The sequence below is a fragment of the Acanthochromis polyacanthus genome, chromosome 6 (assembly GCF_021347895.1).
Source record: "Acanthochromis polyacanthus isolate Apoly-LR-REF ecotype Palm Island chromosome 6, KAUST_Apoly_ChrSc, whole genome shotgun sequence".
In the NCBI taxonomy this organism is placed as follows: Eukaryota; Metazoa; Chordata; class Actinopteri; family Pomacentridae; genus Acanthochromis; species Acanthochromis polyacanthus.
In genome coordinates this window covers 42,390,284-42,417,273 of record NC_067118.1, presented here as the reverse complement: position 1 = coordinate 42,417,273, position 26,990 = coordinate 42,390,284, and the positions used below count along the sequence as shown (strand labels likewise).

General features: G+C 36.1%; 1 protein-coding gene across 1 annotated transcript in view; it reads left to right on the top strand.

The window, feature by feature from the left end:
* tgm2a (transglutaminase 2, C polypeptide A) overlaps positions 1-13,215 on the top strand; it is a 32,114-nt gene extending 18,899 nt beyond the window's left edge. Inside the window, exons 8-15 of the mRNA XM_051948994.1 lie at positions 5,266-5,369; positions 6,072-6,160; positions 7,073-7,226; positions 7,614-7,702; positions 8,646-8,829; positions 10,069-10,229; positions 11,819-11,955; positions 12,844-13,215. Coding sequence (XP_051804954.1) covers positions 5,266-5,369; positions 6,072-6,160; positions 7,073-7,226; positions 7,614-7,702; positions 8,646-8,829; positions 10,069-10,229; positions 11,819-11,955; positions 12,844-13,036 — 1,111 coding nt within the window. The 3' untranslated portion in view covers positions 13,037-13,215. The remainder of the gene's footprint in view (positions 1-5,265; positions 5,370-6,071; positions 6,161-7,072; positions 7,227-7,613; positions 7,703-8,645; positions 8,830-10,068; positions 10,230-11,818; positions 11,956-12,843) is intronic.
* Positions 13,216-26,990: the final 13,775 nt, after the last annotated feature.

Genomic DNA, 26,990 nt, shown 5'->3' with positions numbered 1-26,990 from the left:
TGACATCAACTTTAATGCCAACATGGGCAAAAAAAAAAGAAAGAAAGAGAAATGTAACATCCACAAATCCTCCAGAACAGCTACAACATGGACCTTAAAGTGAGACTGTTTTGTCTGTCTGGAAAACTGCAACATCTCAGGCCATCAACTCCTGAAATACCATGAATGTATCTGTGATTTTAACAGATTTCATTGCATGGGAGCATTTTCAATGTGTTTCCAACCTTTTTCCTCCACACTTCATCAAACTATCTTGCAGCTTCACAGGTCTGCACCTGCTACTAGCACCAACACACAAGAAGATCGGAATAAACCTCAGAGCAGGAATAGAACTGTGGATCATCATCTAAATAATAATAATTTGATATATCATCAAATAATAGAAATAGGCTCCAACACTCCTATCTTAAACATTAAGTCAACGCATACATCTGTGCATGTCAGGCAGGATCATATAATTCAGATTAAAATAATTACAACTACAAGCTTTACTGTCATTATCCTGCAGTGCAGTGCAACAGAACACATTTTTGAGTCAGGTGTGCCCATAAAGTCTGGACAGTAATGCGTCAGACATCGTTTACATGCTTTGTACATTTTTTTGTCAAAAAAAAAAAAAAGATGACAAAAGATGTTGGCGCTGAGCAAAGAGCAGCATCGGTAATGTTTCTGTTTACTGTGTCTTGGTCAGGATTAGAATGCAACAGTTATCTCAGACTTAGCCATTCCATTTTGATGGACAGGAATCACAGATTTGCTAAAAGGCTAATCAGGAGCAGAAATTAGTGCAATGTAGCCTTTAGCTTAGCTTACAGGCTAACTCACATTCCTACTTTTGCTTCCAGGACATAGTCTGAGTAAGTTTACCTGGCCCCTGTTGTTTGTGCTTTGATATACCCGTTTTATTTAGCATTTTTAAATCCAGTTGGCCAAAACACCATGAATTATCTTCAGTGGATCTGGCTGAGAACTCCATCCATCCATCCATCCATCCATCTTCTTCCATCATACATTACATCATATTTGAAGCATAAATGCAGAAACTATGTCAGTCAGAAATTTGAAGGAGCGACAGCTAGGATTTAGAAATGGTGACCCGCCGCTGCTGAATGAATGTAGAGCAAACACTGGGATCCGAAGATCAACAGGACTCCAAATGAATACCCGCAGGCCGGCGAGTGTCGGAGATGGACGGCTGGGACGCGTATTTTAACAGACAAAAATGAAGAGGTTTTATTTTGATGTTACAAGATCACCGTAATCTTCAAATTTAGAATTAAATTTTAAAAAGTAACAAAGTAAAATAAAAGAAATTTGAATGAAATAGCCTTCTGATTATTTATTTTCCAAAGCTACAGGAAGCCGCAACAGAGGGATGAAAGAGTCGCATGCGGCTCCGGAGCCGCGGGTTGCCGACCCCTGGTCTAGACGCCCGCTCCTGCCTACCGCCCGGTTGGCATAGCACCGACCCCGATTTCCTGCCCGGTGGATGGTGGGCCCACCGGGCGGCGACCCCGTGTTACTTTTTCGGGCTGTGCCCGACCAAGCCCCACGGGGCCCAAAGACTCGGCCACCAGGTGCTCTGTGACCAGCTCCCCTCCAGACCAGGCTCCAGGGAGAGGCCCCGGTTTCCCTTGTCTGGACCAGGTAGCGGCTTTCGTCTTTGTCATCAGGGTTTTCACAATCGCTCTTTGTCTGGTCCCTCACCTAGAACCAATTTGCCTTGGGAGACCCTACCAGGGGCTATTGCCCCGGACAACATAGCTCCCAGGATCACAGGGACACTCAAACCCCTCCACCGCGATAAGGTGGCGATTCTTTAGAGGGGAACATAGAACACATAGGACGCAGGACAGGACACACGACAGGACACACAGGACGCAGGACACGACACACAGGACAGGACAGGAAAAGAAAAGAAAAGAAAAGAAAAGAAAAGAAAAGAAAAGAAAAGAAAAGATGGAAGGAAAGTGAAGAAATAGAGGAAGAGGGTGACAGAGGTTGAAGAGGTGAGGAGAAAGGAGGCAGAAGGGGTGAGGAGCTGTTGCCCTTGAGCCTCCACTCATGGGCAACAGCACTTGAGTCGACTCCAGAAGCTCTTTTTCTTATTCTTGGCTTTCTTCTACTGCTCCTGTTGTTCATTTGTCTCCTAGATCACCTCTTCTCTTGTTTTTTTGTTGCTCTTTCTGTTTTGTTGTTGTTGTTGTGTACAATAGTAAGAGGAGGTGTGGGGCGACAGCGAGGGTACGAAGTTTATGGAGGAAGGAAGAGGCAGAATGGATGAGAGTTGAAGGAGGGAGACAAGGGGGAGTGGAGGGTGAGGAAGGGGTGAGTCAGAGGGAGCTCACGAGCCTCGTCTATCCCGGGACTTCCTGAACAGCCAGCTCCAGCAGCCCACCTTCTTTCTTTTCGGTTTCTGTTGGTCATTTTCTTGCTGCTTCACCTCCAGGTCTGTAATCTCCTCCTGCAGCTCCACCTTGTCTTCTTGCAGCTCTTTATTTCTGTCTTCTCTTTCTGTTTTCTGCTGCTTCAGTTCTTGGTTCTCCTTCTGCAGATTCTCATACTTCACATCCGTTTCTGTCGTTTCTTTCTTAACTCCAACAGTCTGAGCTTCTAGAACTTTTCGAATGTTTTCAAGTTCTTTCTTCTCAGCTTGAAGTTCTTTCTCCATCTGTTCTGATGCACATTTTTGCTTCTGCAGCTGTTTTCTCTCCTCCTCCACCTCCTCCTGGATGAGCTGCAGCTCAATGTTCCTCAGGTCCACCTGTTTCAAGTTTCTCTCCAAGGCTTCTCTCTGCTCCTGGAGTTCTCTCTTTTGTGTCTGGACTTCTTTTCTCTGCTTCTCCAGACGCATCTGTCCTTCTTGAAGCTCTTTGTTTTTGTAGTTTTCCAGAAAGACCCATTCGTCATGCACATCTTTTGCTTTCTGCTCCAGCTTTTCCTGGTTTACCTGGAGTTCTTTCTGTTGCTTTTCCAGAACAACCCTTTCCTCATGCAGATCTTTTGTCTTCTGCTTGAGCTCCTCCTTGGCTTTCTCAACCTCTTGTCGTTCTTCATCGAGGGCCTTTTTCTGCTCCTGCAGCTCATTACTGACCTCCAGAGATCTGTCTTCATCTCTCTGCAGGTTTTGGGAGGCTTTCAGAGCAGCAGACAGACTCTGGATCTCATTTTTGAGATTCAGGATCTCCCTGTCTTTCAGTTTCAGCTGCTCTTCTTCGGCCTCCTCGCGTTCTCTGAGCTGCACTTCCAGGGCCGACATTCTTTCCTCGTTCTGCTGGCGTTCATACTCTGTTTCCTTCTTTTTGTCCAGCAGAATCTCTTCCAGCTGCTCCATCTTGGCCTTACAGCTCACCATCTTCTGGGAGTACTCCTGGTTCTCAGCGATGAGCTCCTGGATTCGAATGCTCATATTATGGTTATGCTCTCTCAGGTAGTTCAGGTAGTTCATTTCTTCCTGACCGGCGCCACGAGAGCTTTGGGGCCCGGCGGGGTTGACGTGGTGGTGGTTTGGCCCGCGGTAATTCGGGCCTCCTCTGCACCTTGGGTTGGTCCTGATGGACATGGTAGCAGAAAAGTTGAAAAGAAATAAAAGGTGACAACTGCAGTAGTTGTAGGTTGTTGCAGAAGTTGTAGATTCTTCAAGAACACTGAAGTTCTTGAAGACGGTCGAAGGTTTGTGAGTTCGGTTAATTCCTCGCTCTGGTTTCTTCGCTGCTTGCTGTCTTTGGCTCTAGACAGAAGTGAGTGGTTGTAACAATTCACCCTACACTAGTAAACTCTGCTGATGATGTCACACATGATGTCACGTTCCGGAACCACAAACAGTCATCTTCAAAAAAAACAACCTATGTCTTTCTATAGGTTGTTTTTTTTAAATGATTGTTTCAGTTGGTCAGCTGAAAACCATTAACAGAATGCACTGAGGTACAGTATCAAAATAAAAGTTCTATAATGTTACAAGGGACTCTGAAATATGCTGGCTTTTCAAAATAAAAGATAAAGATAAAGATCCCATTCCACAACTGGAATGAAAATATTAAAAAAGAATACACATTAAACTTTAGGAAAGCTGAACCCTAAGCAATTTTAATTTTTTATTAAATAATAAATCAAATTATTGAGAATTAAGAAAGGCTTTACTTTAGATAAAAGACGCAGCTGATAAAAACTGGCTCTCCTATCTCCTATCAGCTTTGTGGAAACACAGCCTGCAGTTCAGCTGAAAAATCATTTTGTCATGTGTCTGTTTTTGTAGAATGGCGTTGGTACAAACAATGTATGTTTTAAATAAAACGTGGGATAAATTTTTCTTTTTGGTCTTTTTTATGTAGAGAGGCAAGAAATGTGGGTAGAAGAGAGGGGGAATGGCATGCAGGACATGACTGGGGGTTAGATTTGAACCCATGACCACTGCGTTGGAGACTATAGCTCCTGTTTATGGGTCCATCTGAGTATCTGAATAAAGTGGTTTTAATGAAATTTTACAGCTTTAACCTCACATTTGCTTGTTTTCCTGTTGGGGCTGTACGTCATGCATGAAACGCTTTGATAAATGGAGTCATTTTTAACACAGGTCTGTCTCCAGGAGAGTTGAACATCTGCTGTCCGTCATGTTACTTGCCTGGGGACCAGACAGCCTTTATATTGTGTATTACAAATACGCATAAAGTCAGTCTGGAACTGCTCCATTGAACCAAATCTAGCCCAGAGGCGGGACTACCGATCACAGCTTGAATTGGAGAGAGCCAATCAGCGTAACGCATGTGTGACGCAATCACTAAGCGACCTAACAATTGCCTTTCCGCCATGATGTTTTGTAGTTTTAACAGCTTCCTTCGCCGTACAGGGTTCCTGAGGAAAATCTAAGCTCTCCCTTTCAACAGTGGAGGGCAGCATTACGCATTCTGTCGTACAGCCTGCCGGAATTAAAAATACATCCTTTTTAAAAAGAAAACCTTTAAGAGCTGCTTGTTGTTGAGGTTTTAAGGACAAATTCAGCCCGTGCAAAACAGAGGGAAGCGCACGAGAGAAACCTCGCTCTGTTGCGGTCGCCAACTCGGCCCTGAAGATGACGCATCGTTAACTCCCGCCTCTGGTGCTCTGATTGGTTCGGTCTGATCTGATCGGAGCTTGAAAAACCTGTCAAAATGTGTCAATGGAGGAGGGCTAGACCGTATTCCCGTATATCCCTTATAACGGGAATACAGTCTAGCTAAGCTAGGCTATCATGTTACAGTCCTTTATTTGTTACGTTTTTTTTGTCAGGAACTTCCATGTGTGGGTGGACAGCTGGATGACTCGTCCTGACTTGGGACAGGAGTTTGACGGGTGGCAAGCAAGCGATCCGACCCCTCAGGAGACGAGTGAAGGTGAAGAAGAGAACGAAAACCTGATGAGAAATGACTACAGTGGCAGTTAAATCAACATGACCGTAAAGCTGAGTCATATGGAGTCACAGGAGTGCCAAATCAAAATATAAATGAATAAATGTGGAAATATAAAGAGAAATAAATAAATAATTAATTAAATAAATAAATGTGGAAATATAAAGAGAAATAAATAAATAAATAATTCATTAAATAAATAAATGTGGAAATATAAAGAGAAATAAATAAATAAATAAAAGGAAAAAACAGAAAAGGTAAACGCAAAGACAAAATTTTCCTTTTTATTTATTTATTTATTTATTTCTCTTTATATTTCCACATTTATTGATTTAGTTATTTATTTCTCTTTATATTTCCACATTATTTATTTATTTATGTTTTGATTTGGCACTCCTGTGACTCCATAGAGTCATAGCGGTTAGTTTCAGCTCTATCTGGCCTCCCTCAGACTTGTGGTCGCTTGTGTTTGCCGTCTTCACACGACTCAGGTCACAAGACTAAAAAAGGTTTCAGTTTTATGTCCACTGTTTAATCCGGCTCTTTTAGAGTTCTCTCACATTTATAAATGTCATTATACAGATGTCATTAGCCACTGTTTTGCCCCTTTCCCATTCAGTGTCATTCTACTGAGGTCCAAACGGCCTCCTAAACCATGTTCATTTCCTGGATCTGTGGTGCTTTCAGGTGTTTTCTGCTGTGGACCGGCTCCAGTGAAGGCCATCAAGGAAGGAGAGCTGACCAAGAAATATGACGCACCTTTTATTTTTGCTGAGGTGAGTTTTGCTCAGTTTAAAGTGCAGAAAGTTTCTATCTTAGCTCTGGACTACGGTTTTATTCATGGTTCACACTATGGACGCATCAATTAAGAAATACCGTGTTTGTACATTTACTGTTGTGGTAAATTGTTTTAAATTGTTTGAAAACAGAGTGCCTGTTTTCTTACTGCGTTACAGGGAGGGATGATCTGCTAAAAACTATTAGGAAAATCTTATTTATTATTTCTTTTTTCTATTTAATCTTTTAACAAACAAATAAACAACAACAACAAAACACCCCCCTTCCCCTGGCAGAGAGATAAAGAAAGAGAGAATACCAAAAATCACATACATGATAATAACTATAAGTTAAATACTAAAGAAGAAATACATGAACAAATTATTGGATAAAACAAAGTGAGATGAAAATATTATTTTAAATTACAAACAGACCTTTACGGTGTTCAGCCATAGCACAAAAAGAGAGGAGAAAAAAAAGTACTAAGTGAAAATTAAAAATGAAATAAAATATATAAGTTAAAAAAAAAGCATTTTTATCATGCAGGGCAGTGATTTACCAATAAGACCATATAGGGACCCTATAAATACGTAAACTTATTGTCCTTCTTTCTAATAATATATGTGAGTCGTTCCAAGGCAAGATTAGCCGCTAGCTCTTTTATCCACAATCCAACAGAGTCCACACTTTTCCACAAAAGGGAAATTATTCGTCTGGCTTGTAAAAGTCCAAAGTCAATGAGCAGTGACTGCTGCAAGTTACAATATTTATTAGTTCCATCAAAAACTGGAGCTGCTGCAGTTAGAATTTGCGCTCAGTTTATATAATATTCCCCGACATGTTTCCATCCTGCTGCATCACGCCTGTTGTCTTTATAATCCTATTTATTGCCCTTTTCTGTGTGTTTTCAGGTCAACGCGGACATCGTGGACTTGGTGCGGCTCTCGAATGGAGAGTTTGTGAAGTTCAGCGGATCGACGAAGTCCGTTGGACGTTTTATCAGCACCAAAGCCGTGGGTTCAGACGACAGACACGACATCACGCATAAGTACAAATATCCAGAAGGTACGACAATCACAAACCCGACGTCAAACTACAAATTCAACAAGATGTGTCTGAAAGGAGGCGAGTCAGATCTACAACGTTTTTAGTGAAACATCGTCTGTTTGAACAAACCAGACGTTTTCAATCCACTGATAGCTTTGCACCTCCTCCATATGGGATGCACATGCAGAAAATCCTGCTCCTTCTGCTGTTAACATGTTATTCCTTCACTACAGGAGACTAACTTAAAGAAATAGGAGTTCATTTTCCTGAAACAAAGGGCTTGTTGCTCACTATGCAGAAGGACTGTTTTCTCGTTGGGAGGAAATCAGAGTGATATGGTTTTTGTTCTAATGCACATTTCTGTCAGTTCTAGTTTAAAATAGTTTGAATGCTGTGTTTTTTTAGGCTCAAAGGAGGAGAGGCAGGTGTATGAGAAGGCTCAGCACCACAACAAGCTCCAACAACGAGGGGCAGAACCAGGACTCCATCTCAAGGTTTGGTTTTCTGTTTATTGTCCATGAATGTACAGGGGCTGGAGAGTAAATACTGGAAATATACCTCAGTTTAATACGTCTATTGACTTGTGACAAAAAAACAACAAAAACAAGACAAAATATTACAAAAATCAGATGCAAAATGACAAAAACGAGATACAAAACAACCAAAAAATAAGACAAACGACATGAAACAAAACAAAAAAGAGAAAAAAATAAACAAAAAAGTTACAAAGCAACAAAAAATGGACAAAAACGAGACAAAAAAATTACACAAATGACAAAAACTGCACAAAAATGACAAAAGCAAGAAACAAAATGACAAAAACATGTGAAAAACAACAAAACTAGGCAAAAAAAGACAAAATATTACAAAAATCAGATGCAAAAGCAAAAAAAAAACAAGACACAAAACGACAAAGAAAATGGACAAACGACAAAAACAAGACAAAACAATTACACAAATGAGACAAATGAGACCAGAAATGAAACGTGTGTGAAACAAAGCAACAAAAAAGTAGACAAACAACACTAGCGGGACAAAAAAACACAAAAGGACAAAACATTGAATAAGGCAAAACACAAAACAACAAAAACGGGTGACAAACAACAGACAAAAACCAACACAAACAAGACAAAATATTACAAAAATGAGACACAAAATGATAAAATGGTCAATCTAGTATTTTACTTTCTGATCCAAACAACTTGTCATGATCTAGAAATTATCTTAAATTTATAGTTTTACTAATTTACAATCTGCAGTTAATGTCTTCTCTGTAATTTTTACACTTTCCTAAGTCGTCCGCGGCCGGATTGGACCGTTTGTGGGGTTCATAAAGTTAAACGTAAAACTGTGGTCTTCATTTTTATAATTTTTTTTCTACTGTGTTGTCCTTTCCCTAAACTAAACCAATAAATCACCCCATGATTGTCGTTTTAGATCAAGCTGGCTGACAACATGATCGTGGGCTCAAACTTTGAAGTGTTCGCCGTCCTCACCAACAACCACATGAAGGCCAGAACCTGTAACTTCCTCTTCTTCGCCAGAGCCGTCGGCTACAACGGGAAACTGGGAGACGGCTGCGGGTTCGCCTCAGATAAGGTGGAAGTTCCCTCTGGAGAAGGTGAGCTCTGATCTCTGTGTGAACTCCCAGCTGAGGATTTAATGATCTCACAGACATGATGAACATCAAGTGGAAATCATTTCAAGTTGCATTTGGGCCAATATATAACTGTGGGACTTTCTGTATCATAGTTGACATTTTTGCTGTTTTCGGGCCTAAAACCAACATGGCCGCCTATAACCAAACACCACATGGTATTTTAGAGAAAGATTCTTCTCAATATTATATATGCAACTGAGTAAAATTGAACTTAAGTTATTTCTAAAGTTATTGTAGTAAACCTAAAACAAAAATGTACAGAAAATGACCAAAAAAGACTCAGAAAGACACAAAATGACTCAATGAGATGCATAATTATCATATAAAGATACAACACGACGAGAGACACACAAAATACACTACAAATATTTGGAAAATGACCACAGAGACACACAAAATGGCCACAAAACACCTAAAATTACCACAAACAGACAAAAAACAGCCACAAAGGGGCACAAAATGACCACAAAACACCTAAAATTACCACAAACAGACAAAAAACAGCCACAAAGGGGCACAAAATGACCACAAAACACCTAAAATTACCACAAACAGACAAAAAACAGCCACAAAGGGGCACAAAATGACCACAAAACACCTAAAATTACCACAAACAGGCAAAAAACAGCCACAAAGGGGCACAAAATGACCACAAAACACCTAAAATGCCCACAAACAAGCAAAAAACAGCCACAAAGGGGCGTAAAATGACCACAAAACACCTAAAATTACCATAAACAGACAAAAAACAGCCACAAAGGGGCACAAAATGACCACAAAACACCTAAAATTACCACAAACAGGCAAAAAACAGCCACAAAGGGGCACAAAATGACCACAAAACACCTAAAATGCCCACAAACAAGCAAAAAACAGCCACAAAGGGGCGTAAAATGACCACAAAACACCTAAAATTACCATAAACAGACAAAAAACAGCCACAAAGGGGTGAAAAATTACTACAAAAAGACCTAAAATGCCCACAACACAGTCGGAAAATGACCAAAAAAGAAGCGATTGTTTTCATATGAAATTATTTTTGGAATTTGTAAAGAAATGATCATAATGAACATAAAAAACTTTTTTTTTTCACTTTTAAACAAAATGAATGCAGATATATCCCATGGACATTGACACTGACCCTTTCATTAAACAAGGCCTCCCTTCATCGTGGGTTTTGTTTTGTTGTTGTTTTTCCAGAAAGGCGTCTGTCTCTGAAGCTGGAATATGACAGCTATGGATCAGCCATCACGTCTGACAGACTGATCCAGCTTTCAGCCATCACCATCGACAAACAGACCATCGATTTCTGTAAAGCTGAGAAGACCATCGTTCTGGATGAGCCCGAATTAGAGATCAAGGTAAGAATGGAAGTAAAAGAAATACTCATTAAACACGCTATTTTAAAGACGAATCTATAAGTGAATCAAACATTTTTAATCGTCCTGGCCAAAACTGACCTCTACTAGCTCGACATCAGCGGTTTATTAAAAAATATTATTCTCTATCTTGAGCTTTTTCACTACATTCATGTGATTTGTGGTCCTGACTCACATTTACCGTTTATTTATAAACTCTAAAGCCACAAATGTCTTATTCTCTTTTGTACTTTTTCCACCCTTCTCCCATTTATTTGGTTAAATCTTAGTTTTGTTTTACTTTAAACTGAAAGAACCCCTCTGAACAAAATCAAGTTTGTCTTTTATTTTTTACCTTTTTACGTTTTTTTTTAATGTTATTAGCAAAAATGATCTGTCAATTTCCACTTTGAAACTACAGTGAACCAATTATATTCTGAACAAATGGCTGCATGAAGACAGGATTTCATGTGGAACGAATCTAAGGAACCAGTTCCGACTTTTCTTGTCATCATTCTTCTTCAGAAACATTATTTCCGGTTTGAACGTGTTGCATATTTACCCCAATATTACAACTTCTTTAGCTTGTAGAGGAGTTTTCTGGTGTCTGAGGAGAAAGCTGGTGACAAACAGCCACTATGTAGATCTGCACATTCTAGATAAAGCATCACTGTGGTTCCATCTGAGCCATTTTTAGGTGGGAAGTGATTCTTATTCTGATGAGTTTTCTGGGTTAAATCAGCAGCCACAGAGAGACTTTGGCGTGTTTTGTCCCCTTAAATCATCACATGTGTGTAACCAATTCTGTGTGTTATTTTGTTACTTCACTTTCTCCTGCAGAAAGTCAGTGGAAAAGAAAAATATGGAGTAAAAATGATTAAAATATATTGCTTGTGCTTCTGTAATGTCAACAATGAAACTTTAACCTCAAGTCAGTAAACGCTACAGATCGATATTAGGACAGAACGAAACGGCTGCAAACTTTCCATAATCTGACTATATTTTGTTTTTAACACTGAGATGCACAAGCTGAGGTCGTTTTCTTGCAGTATGTTTTTAATGAAAAGTTTATATCGTTTCATATTCCGGCTATTCCTTAAAAAATATGTTTTTGATATGTCTGAGACAAATTTTAAGTTACTTCTTTTAAAGAAATTAGTGTATTTGTATCACCACAAAACTCTTTATGACTGATAATATCATTTCAAGAGGTGATGCAGTGCTCAAACTTGGAGGTAAAGAGAGGAAAAATGTCAATAAAATGGATGTTAATGCTCTTCTATTGCTGTTCTGTGTAATATTCTTCTTTTTCAATCATCAAAATGTTCAAAATCGGTTATAAAGTACAAAAGACCCCACATCAAAGCATTCTTATGTGAAGAAAAATATAATACAAGTTATTATTCTCAACCAAAATGACAAAAATGAGATAAAAACACATTTAATTCTTGTAAGGGTCGTTTCTGAAGACTGTCAGGTCCAATCAGTCGATCATCTGAGGGTTAAATTGTACCGGTTTATTAGGACTGTTCTGATCATTTGCTGTACTGTAACATGTTGTCTCTAACATGTATGTAACATGTTTTCTGCAGCTGCTCGGAGAAGCCACACTGAACCAGAAGGTGACGGCTGAGCTGAGCTTGTTGAACCCGTTACCAGAACCGCTGCAGGACTGCAGCTTCACCATAGAGGGAGTCGGCCTCACTGACGGCAAACCCATAACGGCAAAGTACGCATGGCGACTGTTAGCAGCAGGTTTCTGTCAGCGTCGATATATAACTGAGGGACTTTTTGTAGCATAGTTGACATTTTTGTTGTTTTCAGGACTAAAACCAACATGGCCGCCTATAACCAAACACCACATGGTATTTAGAGAAAGATTCTTCTAACATTAGATATACAACTGACACACAAAATAACGACAAAAATTGTAAAATGACAATAAAAACACATAAAATGATCACAAACCGACTAAAATCGGCCACTAAAATGCACAAAATGTCAACAAAACGGACTGAAAATGAGTAAAACAGGAACAAAATGACCACAGAGAAACAAAATGAGTAGGTCGTTTCTTGAGAGGTGTTTCTGAAATTTGACATATTGCCAAAAAAAGAAGAAATATCTGTCATGATTATCTCAACTTAATAAAAAGAACACAATCCAAACTATTTGTGAATCAGCTCATTTTATTATAGTTTAGCTCATTAGAAGGTGGTTGGTGTTAAATTCAGATGTTATTTAGTTGATATTTTAGTGACATCCAGTCATTTTATTAATAAGTGATTGTTTCTATAATAAATAATTATGGAACTTGTAAAGACATGATTATAATGAACATACAAAAATAAGTTTTTTTTTTACTTTTAATAAAAATGTATGCAGATATATCCCATGGACTTCAGAAGTTCCTCAGTTTCTCAGTTATAGATTGACCCGTGTGTTTCTGCTGTTTTCTACCAAAATCCCATTAAAATTTATTTGCTGTTCATTGTACATATGGAGTAGCCTATATATGGAGTCTGTGCTGTACCTGATGGTGAGCTTCAAGTACAACACCTAAAAAACCTTCAATCAAGCTGATTTTGTTGACTGTATGCTTCGTATTTTCTACCAGGATCGGATCTGTGAACCCCAAACAGGAAGCCAAAGCCAGCATCGAGTTCACTCCCACCACCGCCGGCTCCTGCGTTCTCCTGGGGAACTTTGACAGCAACAAACTGAGGAACATCAAGAGCTTCATCAACGTTACTGTGAAGAATCTAACCTCTAACAGTCTAACAGCACCGACAGCTTTTAGTGCAGATTAACTGGATGACTGTGGTTTACATTACAGGGCTGCATTTGACCTATAGAAAGTGAAAGTTTATTTTTCTAAATCCACTTATTGTATGAAAAAACATCACAATAATATATTGTAATTGTATTAACAAACACAGCTAGTGTATATTGCCTCTCTACAATGCAATAAATACTTCCCTCAAACTAACCTGAATGAGAATAAGTTTGTCTTCATAGAGATTTGGTGAGTGGCTGCAGAGACACTGGTGGACACATTTAAAGCACCTCCTTTGGTATTTGTACCTGCAGACTATAGATAAACTCTCAGCAGATGGACATCGCCAACTACTGGATTACTGGCTACATCACTCATAATGTGCATGAAAAGAAATTGATGTTTTAGGTCAATTTTAGTGGTCGATGAATAGAAGGTGAGACATTAGAGCAGGAGTGTCAAACTTATTTTAGTTCAGGTTCCACATTCAGTGACCAGTAAAACCAAAGCATAATAACCTATTAACAACCACAACTCTGAATGGTTCCTGTGTTTTAGTGCAAAAATGCTCATTCTGAAAATGTTCACATTTAAAAAATTATCTTTTTTACAAAGCATCATGAACGACCTGAAATTTATGAAGAAAAATAAACTGACATTTTTTTCCATATTTTGGACGACATACTAAACTATGACATTTTTGTCATATTTTGGACGACATGCTAAACTATGACGTTTTTTTTCCATATTTGGGACGACATGCTAAACTGTGACGTTTTAGTCACATTTTGGACGACATGCTAAACTATGACGTTTTTTTTCCATATTTTGGACGACATGCTAAACTATGACGTTTTAGTCACATTTTGGACGACATGCTAAACTATGACGTTTTTTTTCCATATTTTGGACGACATGCTAAACTATGACGTTTTAGTCACATTTTGGACGACATGCTAAACTATGACGTTTTAGTCACATTTTGGACGACATACTAAACTATGACGTTTTAGTCACATTTTGGACAACATACTAAACTATGACGTTTTAGTCACATTTTGGACAACATACTAAACTATGACGTTTTAGTCACATTTTGGACGACATGCTAAACTATGACGTTTTAGTCACATTTTGGACGACATGCTAAACTATGATGTTTTTGTCACATTTTGGACAACATGCTAAACTATGACGTTTTAGTGACATTTTGGACGACATACTAAACTATGTTGTTTTTGTCACATTTTGGACGACATACTAAACTATGACGTTTTAGTCACATTTTGGACGACATGCTAAACTATGACGTTTTAGTCACATTTTGGACGACATACTAAACTATGTTGTTTTTGTCACATTTTGGACGACATACTAAACTATGACATTTTAGTCACATTTTGGACGACATGCTAAACTATGTTGTTTTTGTCACATTTTGGACGACATACTAAACTATGACATTTTTGTTATATTTTGGACGACATACTAAACTATGACGTTTTAGTCACATTTTGGACGACATGCTAAACTATGACATTTTGGTCACATTTTGGACGACATACTAAACTATGACGTTTTTGTCACATTTTGGACGACATGCTAAACTATGACGTTTTTTTTCCATATTTTGGACGACATGCTAAACTATGACGTTTTTTTCCATATTTTGGACGACATGCTAAACTAAGACGTTTTAGTCACATTTTGGACGACATGCTAAACTATGACGTTTTAGTCACATTTTGGACGACATACTAAACTATGACGTTTTTGTCATATTTTGGACGACATACTAAACTATGACATTTTTGTAACATTTTGGACGACATACTAAACTATGACGTTTTTTCCATATTTTGGTCGACATAATGAACTATGACGTTTTTTTCCATATTTTGGACGACATACTAAACTATGACATTTTTTCATATTTTGGTCGACATACTAAACTATGACATTTTTGTAACATTTTGGACTACATGCTCAACTATGATGTGTTTACAATATTTTGGATGACATGCTAAACTGTGACGTCTTTTCCATAATTTGTCGACATACTAAACTATGATGTTTTAGTCACATTTTGGACGACATACTAAACTATGACGTTTTTGTCACATTTTGGACGACATACTAAACTATGACGTTTTTTCCATATTTTGGTCGACATACTAAACTATGACGTTTTTTCCATATTTTGGTCGACATACTAAACTATGACGTTTTTTCCATATTTTGGACGACATACTAAACTGTGACGTTTTAGTCAAATTTTGGACGACATACTAAACTATGACATTTTTGTCACATTTTGGACGACATACTAAACTATGACGTTTTTTCATATTTTGGTCGACATATTAAAAGATGACATTTTTGTAACATTTTGGACTACATGCTCAACTATGATGTGTTTACAATATTTTGGATGACATACGAAACTGTGACATTTTAGTGACATTTTGGACGACATACTAAACTATGACGTTTTTTCCATATTTTGGACAACATACTAAACTATGACGTTTTAGTCACATTTTGGACGACATGCTAAACTGTGACGTTTTAGTCACATTTTGGACGACATGCTAAACTATGACGTTTTAGTCACATTTTGGACGACATACTAAACTATGTTGTTTTTGTCACATTTTGGACGACATACTAAACTATGACATTTTTGTCATATTTTGGACGACATACTAAACTATGACGTTTTAGTCACATTTTGGACGACATACGAAACTATGACGTTTTAGTCACATTTTGGACGACATGCTAAACTATGACATTTTAGTCACATTTTGGACGACATACTAAACTATGACGTTTTTGTCACATTTTGGACGACATGCTAAACTATGACGTTTTTTTTCCATATTTTGGACGACATGCTAAACTATGACGTTTTTTTTCCATATTTTGGACGACATGCTAAACTATGACGTTTTAGTCACATTTTGGACAACATACTAAACTATGACGTTTTAGTCACATTTTGGACGACATGCTAAACTATGACGTTTTAGTCACATTTTGGACGACATGCTAAACTATGACGTTTTAGTCACATTTTGGACGACATGCTAAACTATGATGTTTTTGTCACATTTTGGACAACATGCTAAACTATGACGTTTTAGTCACATTTTGGACGACATGCTAAACTATGATGTTTTTGTCACATTTTGGACGACATGCTAAACTATGATGTTTTTGTCACATTTTGGACGACATACTAAACTATGACATTGTTGTCATATTTTGGACGACATACTAAACTATGACATTTTAGTCACATTTTGGACTACATGCTCAACTATGACGTGTTTACAATATTTTGGATGACATACTAAACTGTGACGTTTTAGTCACATTTTGGATAACATACTAAACTATGACGTTTTAGTCACATTTTGGACGACATACTAAACTATGACGTTTTTGTCATATTTTGGACGACATACTAAACTATGACATTTTTGTCACATTTTGGACGACATACTAAACTATGACGTTTTTGTCACATTTTGGACGACATACTAAACTATGACGTTTTAGTCACATTTTGGACGACATGCTAAACTATGATGTTTTTGTCACATTTTGGACGACATACTAAACTATGACATTGTTGTCATATTTTGGACGACATACTAAACTATGACATTTTAGTCACATTTTGGACTACATGCTCAACTATGACGTGTTTACAATATTTTGGACGACATACTAAACTGTGACATTTTTGTCACATTTTGGACGACATACTAAACTATGACGTTTTTTCCATATTTTGGTCGACATGCTAAACTATGACGTTTTTGTCACATTTTGGACGACATACTAAACTATGACGTTTTTCCATATTTTGGTCGACATAATGAACTATGACGTTTTTTTCCATGTTTTGGACGACATACTAAACTATGACATTTTTTCATATTTTGGTCGACATACTAAACTATGACATTTCTGTAACATTTTGGACTACATGCTCAACTATGATGTGTTTACAATATTTTGGATGACATGCTAAACTGTGACGTCTTTTCCATAATTTGTCGACATACTAAACTATGACGTTTTAGTCACATTTTGAACGACATACTAAACTATGACGTTTTTGTCACATTTTGGACGACATACTAAACTATGACGTTTTTTCCATATTTTGGTCGACATACTAAACTATGACGTTTTTTCCATATTTTGGTCGACATACTAAACTATGACGTTTTTTCCATATTTTGGACGACATACTAAACTGTGACGTTTTAGTCAAATTTTGGACGACATACTAAACTATGACATTTTTGTCACATTTTGGACGACATACTAAACTATGACGTTTTTTCATATTTTGGTCGACATTTTAAACTATGACATTTTTGTAACATTTTGGACTACATGCTCAACGATGATGTGTTTACAATATTTTGGATGACATACGAAACTGTGACATTTTAGTGACATTTTGGACGACATACTAAACTATGACGTTTTTTCCATATTTTGGACGACATACTAAACTATGACGTTTTTGTCACATTTTGGACGACATACTAAACTATGACGTTTTAGTCAGATTTTGGACGACATACTAAACTATGACGTTTTTGTCACATTTTGGACGACATACTAAACTATGACATTTTTTCCATATTTTGGATGACATACTAAACTATGATGTTTTTGTCACATTAAAGATGACATACTAAACTATGATGTTTTTGTCACATTTTGGACTACATGCTCAACTATGACCTTTTTTTTCCATATTTTGGTCGACATAGTAAACTATGACGTTTTTTCCATATTTTGGTCGACATACTAAACTGTGACGTTTTAGTCACATTTTGGACGACATACTAAACTATGACGTTTTAGTCACATTTTGGACGACATACTAAACTATGACGTTTTTGTCACATTTTGGACGACATACTAAACGATGACGTTTTTTCCATATTTTGGTCGACATAATGAACTATGACGTTTTTTTCCATGTTTTGGACGAAGTACTAAACTGACATTTTTTCATACTTTGGTCGACATACTAAATGATGACATTTTTGTCACATTTTGGACGACATGCTCAACTATGATGTGTTTACAATATTTTGGATGACATACTAAACTGTGACGTTTTAGTCACATTTTGGACGACATGCTAAACGATGACGTTTTTGTCATATTTTGGACGACATGCTAAACTATGACAGTTTTTTCCACATTTTGGACGACATACTAAACTATGACGTTGTTATCACATTTTGGACGACATACTAAACTATGACATTTTTTCCATATTTTGGACGACATGCTAAACTATGACGTTTTTGTCACATTTTGGACGACATACTAAACTATGACGTTTTTTCCATATTTTGGTCGACATAATGAACTATGACGTTTTTTTCCATGTTTTGGACGACATACTAAACTATGACATTTTTTCATATTTTGGTCGACATACTAAACTATGACATTTCTGTAACATTTTGGACTACATGCTCAACTATGATGTGTTTACAATATTTTGGATGACATGCTAAACTGTGACGTCTTTTCCATAATTTGTCGACATACTAAACTATGACGTTTTAGTCACATTTTGGACGACATACTAAACTATGACGTTTTTGTCACATTTTGGACGACATACTAAACTATGACGTTTTTTCCATATTTTGGTCGACATACTAAACTATGACGTTTTTTCCATATTTTGGTCGACATACTAAACTATGACGTTTTTTCCATATTTTGGACGACATACTAAACTGTGACGTTTTAGTCAAATTTTGGACGACATACTAAACTATGACGTTTTAGTGAAATTTTGGACGACATACTAAACTATGACATTTTTGTCACATTTTGGACGACATACTAAACTATGACGTTTTTTCATATTTTGGTCGACATTTTAAACTATGACATTTTTGTAACATTTTGGACTACATGCTCAACGATGATGTGTTTACAATATTTTGGATGACATACGAAACTGTGACATTTTAGTGACATTTTGGACGACATACTAAACTATGACGTTTTTTCCATATTTTGGACGACATACTAAACTATGACGTTTTTGTCACATTTTGGACGACATACTAAACTATGACGTTTTAGTCAGATTTTGGACGACATACTAAACTATGACGTTTTTGTCACATTTTGGACGACATACTAAACTATGACATTTTTTCCATATTTTGGATGACATACTAAACTATGATGTTTTTGTCACATTAAAGACGACATACTAAACTATGATGTTTTTGTCACATTTTGGACTACATGCTCAACTATGACCTTTTTTTTCCATATTTTGGTCGACATAGTAAACTATGACGTTTTTTCCATATTTTGGTCGACATACTAAACTGTGACGTTTTAGTCACATTTTGGACGACATACTAAACTATGACGTTTTAGTCACATTTTGGACGACATACTAAACTATGACGTTTTTGTCACATTTTGGACGACATACTAAACGATGACGTTTTTTCCATATTTTGGTCGACATAATGAACTATGACGTTTTTTTCCATGTTTTGGACGAAGTACTAAACTGACATTTTTTCATACTTTGGTCGACATACTAAATGATGACATTTTTGTCACATTTTGGACGACATGCTCAACTATGATGTGTTTACAATATTTTGGATGACATACTAAACTGTGACGTTTTAGTCACATTTTGGACGACATGCTAAACGATGACGTTTTTGTCATATTTTGGACGACATGCTAAACTATGACAGTTTTTTCCACATTTTGGACGACATACTAAACTATGACGTTGTTATCACATTTTGGACGACATACTAAACTATGACATTTTTTCCATATTTTGGACGACATAATGAACTATGACGTTTTTTCAATATTTTGGACGACATACTAAACTATGACGTTTTTTTCATATTTTGGACGACATACTAAACTATGACGTTTTTGTCACATTTTGGACTACATGCTCAACTATGACGTTTTTTACACATTTTGGACGACATACTAAACTATGACATTTTTTTCATATTTTGGACGACATACTAAACTATGACGTTTTTGTCACATTTTGGACTACATGCTCAACTATGACGTTTTTTACATATTTTGGTCGACATAATGAACTATGACGTTTTTTTCCATATTTTGGACGACATACTAAACTATGACGTTTTTTCATATTTTGGTCGACATACTAAACTATGACATTTTTGTAACATTTTGGACTACATGCTCAACTATGACGTGTTTACAATATTTTGGATGACATACTAAACTGTGACGTTTTAGTCACATTTTGGATAACATACTAAACTATGACGTTTTAGTCAGATTTTGGACGACATACTAAACTATGACGTTTTTGTCATATTTTGAACGACATACTAAACTATGACATTTTTGTCACATTTTGGACGACATACTAAACTATGACGTTTTTGTCACATTTTGGACTACATGCTCAACTATGACGTGTTTACAATATTTTGGATGACATACTAAACTGTGACGTTTTAGTCACATTTTGGATAACATACTAAACTATGACGTTTTAGTCACATTTTGGACAACATACTAAACTATGACGTTTTAGTCACATTTTGGACAACATACTAAACTATGACGTTTTAGTCACATTTTGGACGACATACTAAACTCTGACGTTTTTTCCATATTTTGGTCGACATACTAAACTATGATGTTTTTGTCACATTTTGGACGACATACTAAACTATGACATTTTTGTCACATTTTGGACGACATACTAAACTATGACGTTTTTTCCATATTTTGGTCGACATACTAAACTATGACGTTTTTGTCACATTTTGGACGACATACTAAACTAGGATGTTTTTTGGGTGCATGTATAGCTCAATGGGTTAAGCAGGTGAACCATGTGTAGGAACTGGTCTCTGTCGCAGCGGCCTCTTGCTGCAGTTCTTTCCCCATTCTACACGCCCACTCCGAGTTTCTCTCTCACTTCATCTATCCAATAAAGCCAAGAAAAGGCCATAAAAATAGTATCAAACTATGACATTTTTTCCATATTTTGGACGACATACTAAACTATGACATTTTTGTCACATTAAAGACGACATACTAAACTATGACGTTTTTTCCATATTTTGGTCGACATACTAAACTATGAGGTTTTTGTCACATTTTGGACGACATGCTAAACGATGATGTTTTGTCATATTTTGGATGACATACTAAACTATGACGTTTTTGTCACATTTTGAACGACATACTAAACTATGACATTTTTGTCACATTTTGGACGACATACTAAACAATATTTTTGTCATATTTTGGACGACATACTAAACTATGACATTTTTGTCACATTAAAGACGACATACTAAACTATGACGTTTTTTCCATATTTTGGTCGACATACTAAACTATGACGTTTTTTCCATATTTTGGTCGACATACTAAACTATGACGTTTTTGTCACATTTTGGACGACATACTAAACTATGACATTTTTGTTACATTTTGGACTACATGCTAAACTATGATGTTTTGTCACATTTTGGACGACATACTAAACTATGACATTTTTGTCACATTAAAGACGACATACTAAACTATGACGTTTTTTCCATATTTTGGTCGACATACTAAACTATGAGGTTTTTGTCACATTTTGGACGACATACTAAACTATGACGTTTTAGTCACATTTTGGACTACATGGTAAACTATGATGTTTTTGTCATATTTTGGATGACATACTAAACTATGACGTTTTTGTCACATTTTGAACGACATGCTAAACGATGACATTTTTGTCAAATTTTGGACGACATACTAAACAATGATATTTTTGTCATATTTTGGACGACATACTAAACTATGACGTTTTAGTCACATTTTGGACGACATGCTCAACGATGACGTTTGTGTCACATTTTGGATGACATACTAAACTCGGATGTTTTTTTGGGTGCATGTATAGCTCAATGGGTTTAGCAGGTGAACCATGTGTAGGAACTGATGTTTGTCGCAGCGGCTTGGGTTCGATTCCTTCTCCTGGTCTCTTGCTGCAGTTCTCTCCCCATTCTGCACGCCCACTTCGAGTTTCTCTCTCACTTCGTCCATCCAATAAAGCCAAGAAAAGGCCATAAAAATAGTATCAAACTATAACATTTCGGACGACATACTAAACTATGACATTTTTGTCACATTTTGGACTACATGCTAAACTATGATGTTTTTTCAATATTTTGGATGACATACTAAACTGTAACATTTTTTGTCATATTCTGGTTGACATACTAAACTATGATGTTTTTGTCACATTAAAGACGACATACTAAACTATGAGGTTTTTTCCATATTTTGGACGACATGCTAAACTATGATGTTTTTTCAATATTTTGGATGACATACCAAACTATGACGTTTTTGTCACATTTTGAACGACACTAAACTATGACATTTTTGTTACATTTTGGACTACATGGTAAACTATGATGTTTTTGTCATATTTTGGATGACATACTAAACTTTGACGTTTTTGTCACATTTTGGACGACACACTAAACAATGACATTTTTTCCATATTTTGGTCAACATACTAAACTATGACGTTTTTGTCACATTTTGGACGACATACTAAACTATAACATTTTTTTCCATTAATGGACGACATACTAAACTATGACATTTTTGTCACATTTTGGACGACATACTAAACTATGACATTTTTGTCACATTTTGAACGACATACTAAACTATGACATTTTTGTCATATTTTGGACGACATACTAAACTATGACGTTTTTGTCACATTTTGGACGACATACTAAAAGATGACGTTTTTGTCATATTTTGGACGACATACTAAACTATGACGTTTTTTACACATTTTGGATGTCATACTAAACTGGGATGTTTTTCGCGTGCGTGTATATCTCAATGGGTTTAGCAGGTGAACCATGTGTAGGAACTGGTCTCTGTCGCAGCGGCTTGGGTTCGATTCCCACTCGCGGCCTCTTACTACAGTTCTTTCCCCATTCTGCACGCCCACTTCGAGTTTCTCTCTCACTTCGTCGATCCAATAAAGCCAAGAAAAGGCCATAAAAATAGTATCAAACTATGACATTTTTTTCACATTTTGGACTACATGCTAAACTATGATGTTTTTTCAATATTTTGGATGACATACTAAACTGTAACTGTTTTTCTCATATTCTGGTTGACATACTAAACTATGATGTTTTTGTCACATTAAAGACGACATACTCAACTATGAGGTTTTTTCCATATTTTGGATGACATACTAAACTATGACGTTTTTGTCATATTTTGGTCGACATACTAAACTATGACGTTTTAGTCACATTTTGGACGACATACTAAACGATGACATTTTTGTTACATTTTGGACTACATGGTAAACTATGATGTTTTTGTCACATTTTGGACGACATACTAAACGATGACATTTTTGTTACATTTTGGACTACATGGTAAACTATGATGTTTTTGTCATATTTTGGATGACATACTAAACTATGACGTTTTTTCCATATTTTGGTCAACATACTAAACTATGACGTTTTTGTCACATTTTGAACGACATACTAAACTATGATGTTTTTTCCATATTTTGGTCAACATACTAAACTATGACGTTTTTGTCACATTTTGGACGACATACTAAACTATGACATTTTTTTCCATTAATGGACGACATACTAAACTAGGAAGTTTTTGTCACATTTTGAACGACATACTAAACTATGAGGTTTTTTCCATATTTTGGACTACATGCTAAACTATGATGTTTTTTCAATATTTTGGTCAACATACTAAACTATGACGTTTTTGTCACATTTTGGTCGACATACTAAACTATGACGTTTTGGTCAAATTTTGGACGACATACTAAACTATGACATTTTTGTTACATTTTGGATGACATACTAAACTACGAAGTTTTTGCCATATTTTGGACGACATACTAAACTATGACGTTTTTGTCACATTTTGAACGACATACTAAACTATGACGTTTTTGTCACATTTTGGACGACACACTAAACCATGATGTTTTTTCCATATTTTGGTCAACATACTAAACTATGACGTTTTTGTCACATTTTGGACGACATGCTAAACTATGACATTTTTGTCACATTTTGGACGACATACTAAACTATGATGTTTTTTCAATATTTTGGATGACATACTAAACTGTAACTGTTTTTGTCATATTTTGGTTGACATACTAAACTATGATGTTTTTGTCACATTTTGGACGACATACTAAACTATGACGTTTTTTCCATATTTTGGTCGACATACTCAACTATGACGTTTTGGTCAAATTTTGGACGGCATACTAAACTATGACATTTTTGTTACATTTTGGATGACATACTAAACTACGAAGTTTTTGCCATATTTTGGACGACACACTACACTATGACGTTTTTTTCATATTTTGGACGACATACTAAACTATGACATTTTTGTCACATTTTGGACGACATACTAAACTATGATGTTTTTTCAATATTTTGGATGACATACTAAACTGTAACTGTTTTTGTCATATTTTGGTTGACATACTAAACTATGACGTTTTAGTCACATTTTGGACGACATGCTAAACTATGACATTTTTGTCAAATTTTGGACGACATGCTAAACTATGACATTGTTGTCACATTTTGGACGACATGCTAAACTATGACGTTTTAGTCACATTTTGGACGACATGCTAAACTATGACATTGTTGTCATATTTTGGACGACATGCTAAACTATGACGTTTTTGTCACATTTTGGACGACATGCTAAACTATGAAGTTTTAGTCACATTTTGGACGACATGCTAAACTATGACATTTTTGTTACATTTTGGACTACATGGTAAACTATGATGTTTTTGTCATATTTTGGACTACATGCTAAACTATGATGTTTTTTCAATATTTTGGATGACATACTAAACTGTAACTGTTTTTGTCATATTCTGGTTGACATACTAAACTATGATGTTTTTGTCACATTAAAGACGACATACTAAACTATGAGGTTTTTTCCATATTTTGGATGACATACTAAACTATGACGTTTTTGTCACATTTTGGACGACATACTAAACTATGACATTTTTGTCACATTTTGGACGACATGCTAAACTATGACGTTTTTGTCACATTTTGGACTACATGCTAAACTATGATGTTTTTTCAATATTTTGGATGACATACTAAACTGTAACTGTTTTTGTCATATTCTGGTTGACATACTAAACTATGATGTTTTTGTCACATTAAAGACGACATGCTAAACTATGACGTTTTAGTCACATTTTGGACGACATGCTAAACTATGACATTGTTGTCACATTTTGGACCACATACTAAACTATGACGTTTTTGTCATATTTTGGTCGACATACTAAACTATGACGTTTTAGTCACATTTTGGACGACATACTAAACGATGACATTTTTGTTACATTTTGGACTACATGGTAAACTATGACGTTTTTGTCACATTTTGAACGACATACTAAACTATGACGTTTTTGTCACATTTTGGACGACACACTAAACTATGATGTTTTTTCCATATTTTGGTCAACATACTAAACTATGACGTTTTTGTCACATTTTGGACGACATACTAAACTATGACATTTTTTTCCATTAATGGACGACATACTAAACTATGATGTTTTTGTCACATTTTGGACGACATACTAAACTATGACGTTTTTTCCATATTTTGGTCGACATACTAAACTATGACGTTTTTGTCACATTTTGGACAACATACTAAACTATGACGTTTTTGTCACATTTTGAACGACATACTAAACTATGACGTTTTTGTCACATTTTGGACGACATGCTAAACTATGACATTTTTGTCACATTTTGGACGACATACTAAACTATGATGTTTTTTCAATATTTTGGATGACATACTAAACTGTAACTGTTTTTGTCATATTTTGGTTGACATACTAAACTATGATGTTTTTGTCACATTTTGGTCGACATACTAAACTATGACGTTTTTTCCATATTTTGGTCGACATACTAAACTATGACGTTTTTGTTACATTTTGGACGACATACTAAACTATGACGTTTTTGTTACATTTTGGACAACATGCTAAACTATGACGTCTTTGTCACATTTTGGACGACATGCTAAACTATGACATTTTTGTTACATTTTGGACGACATACTAAACTATGATGTTTTTTCAATATTTTGGATGACATACTAAACTGTAACTGTTTTTGTCATATTTTGGTTGACATACTAAACTATGATGTTTTTGTCACATTTTGGTCGACATACTAAACTATGACGTTTTTTCCATATTTTGGTCGACATACTAAACTATGACGTTTTTGTTACATTTTGGACAACATGCTAAACTATGACGTCTTTGTCACATTTTGGACGACATGCTAAACTATGACATTTTTGTTACATTTTGGACGACATACTAAACTATGATGTTTTTTCAATATTTTGGATGACATACTAAACTGTAACTGTTTTTGTCATATTTTGGTTGACATACTAAACTATGATGTTTTTGTCACATTAAAGACGACATACTAAACTATGACGTTGTTGTTACATTTTGGACAACATACTAAACTAGGATGTTTTTTTAGGCACCTGTGTAGCTCAATGGGTTAAGCAGGTGAACCATGTGTAGGAACTGGTCTCCGACACAGCGGCCTGGGTTCGATTCCTGCTCGCGGCCCCTTGTTGCAGGTCTTTCCCCATTCTACACACCCACTTCGAGTTTCTCTCTCACTTCGTCTATCCAATAAAGCCGTAAAAATAGTATCAAACTTTTATGTTTTTGTCGCCTTTTGGACAACATACTAAACTGACATTTTTACGTTTCTGATTTCATGCTGTATAACAGGTTGGGTCGTATGTGATGTACTAAAAGT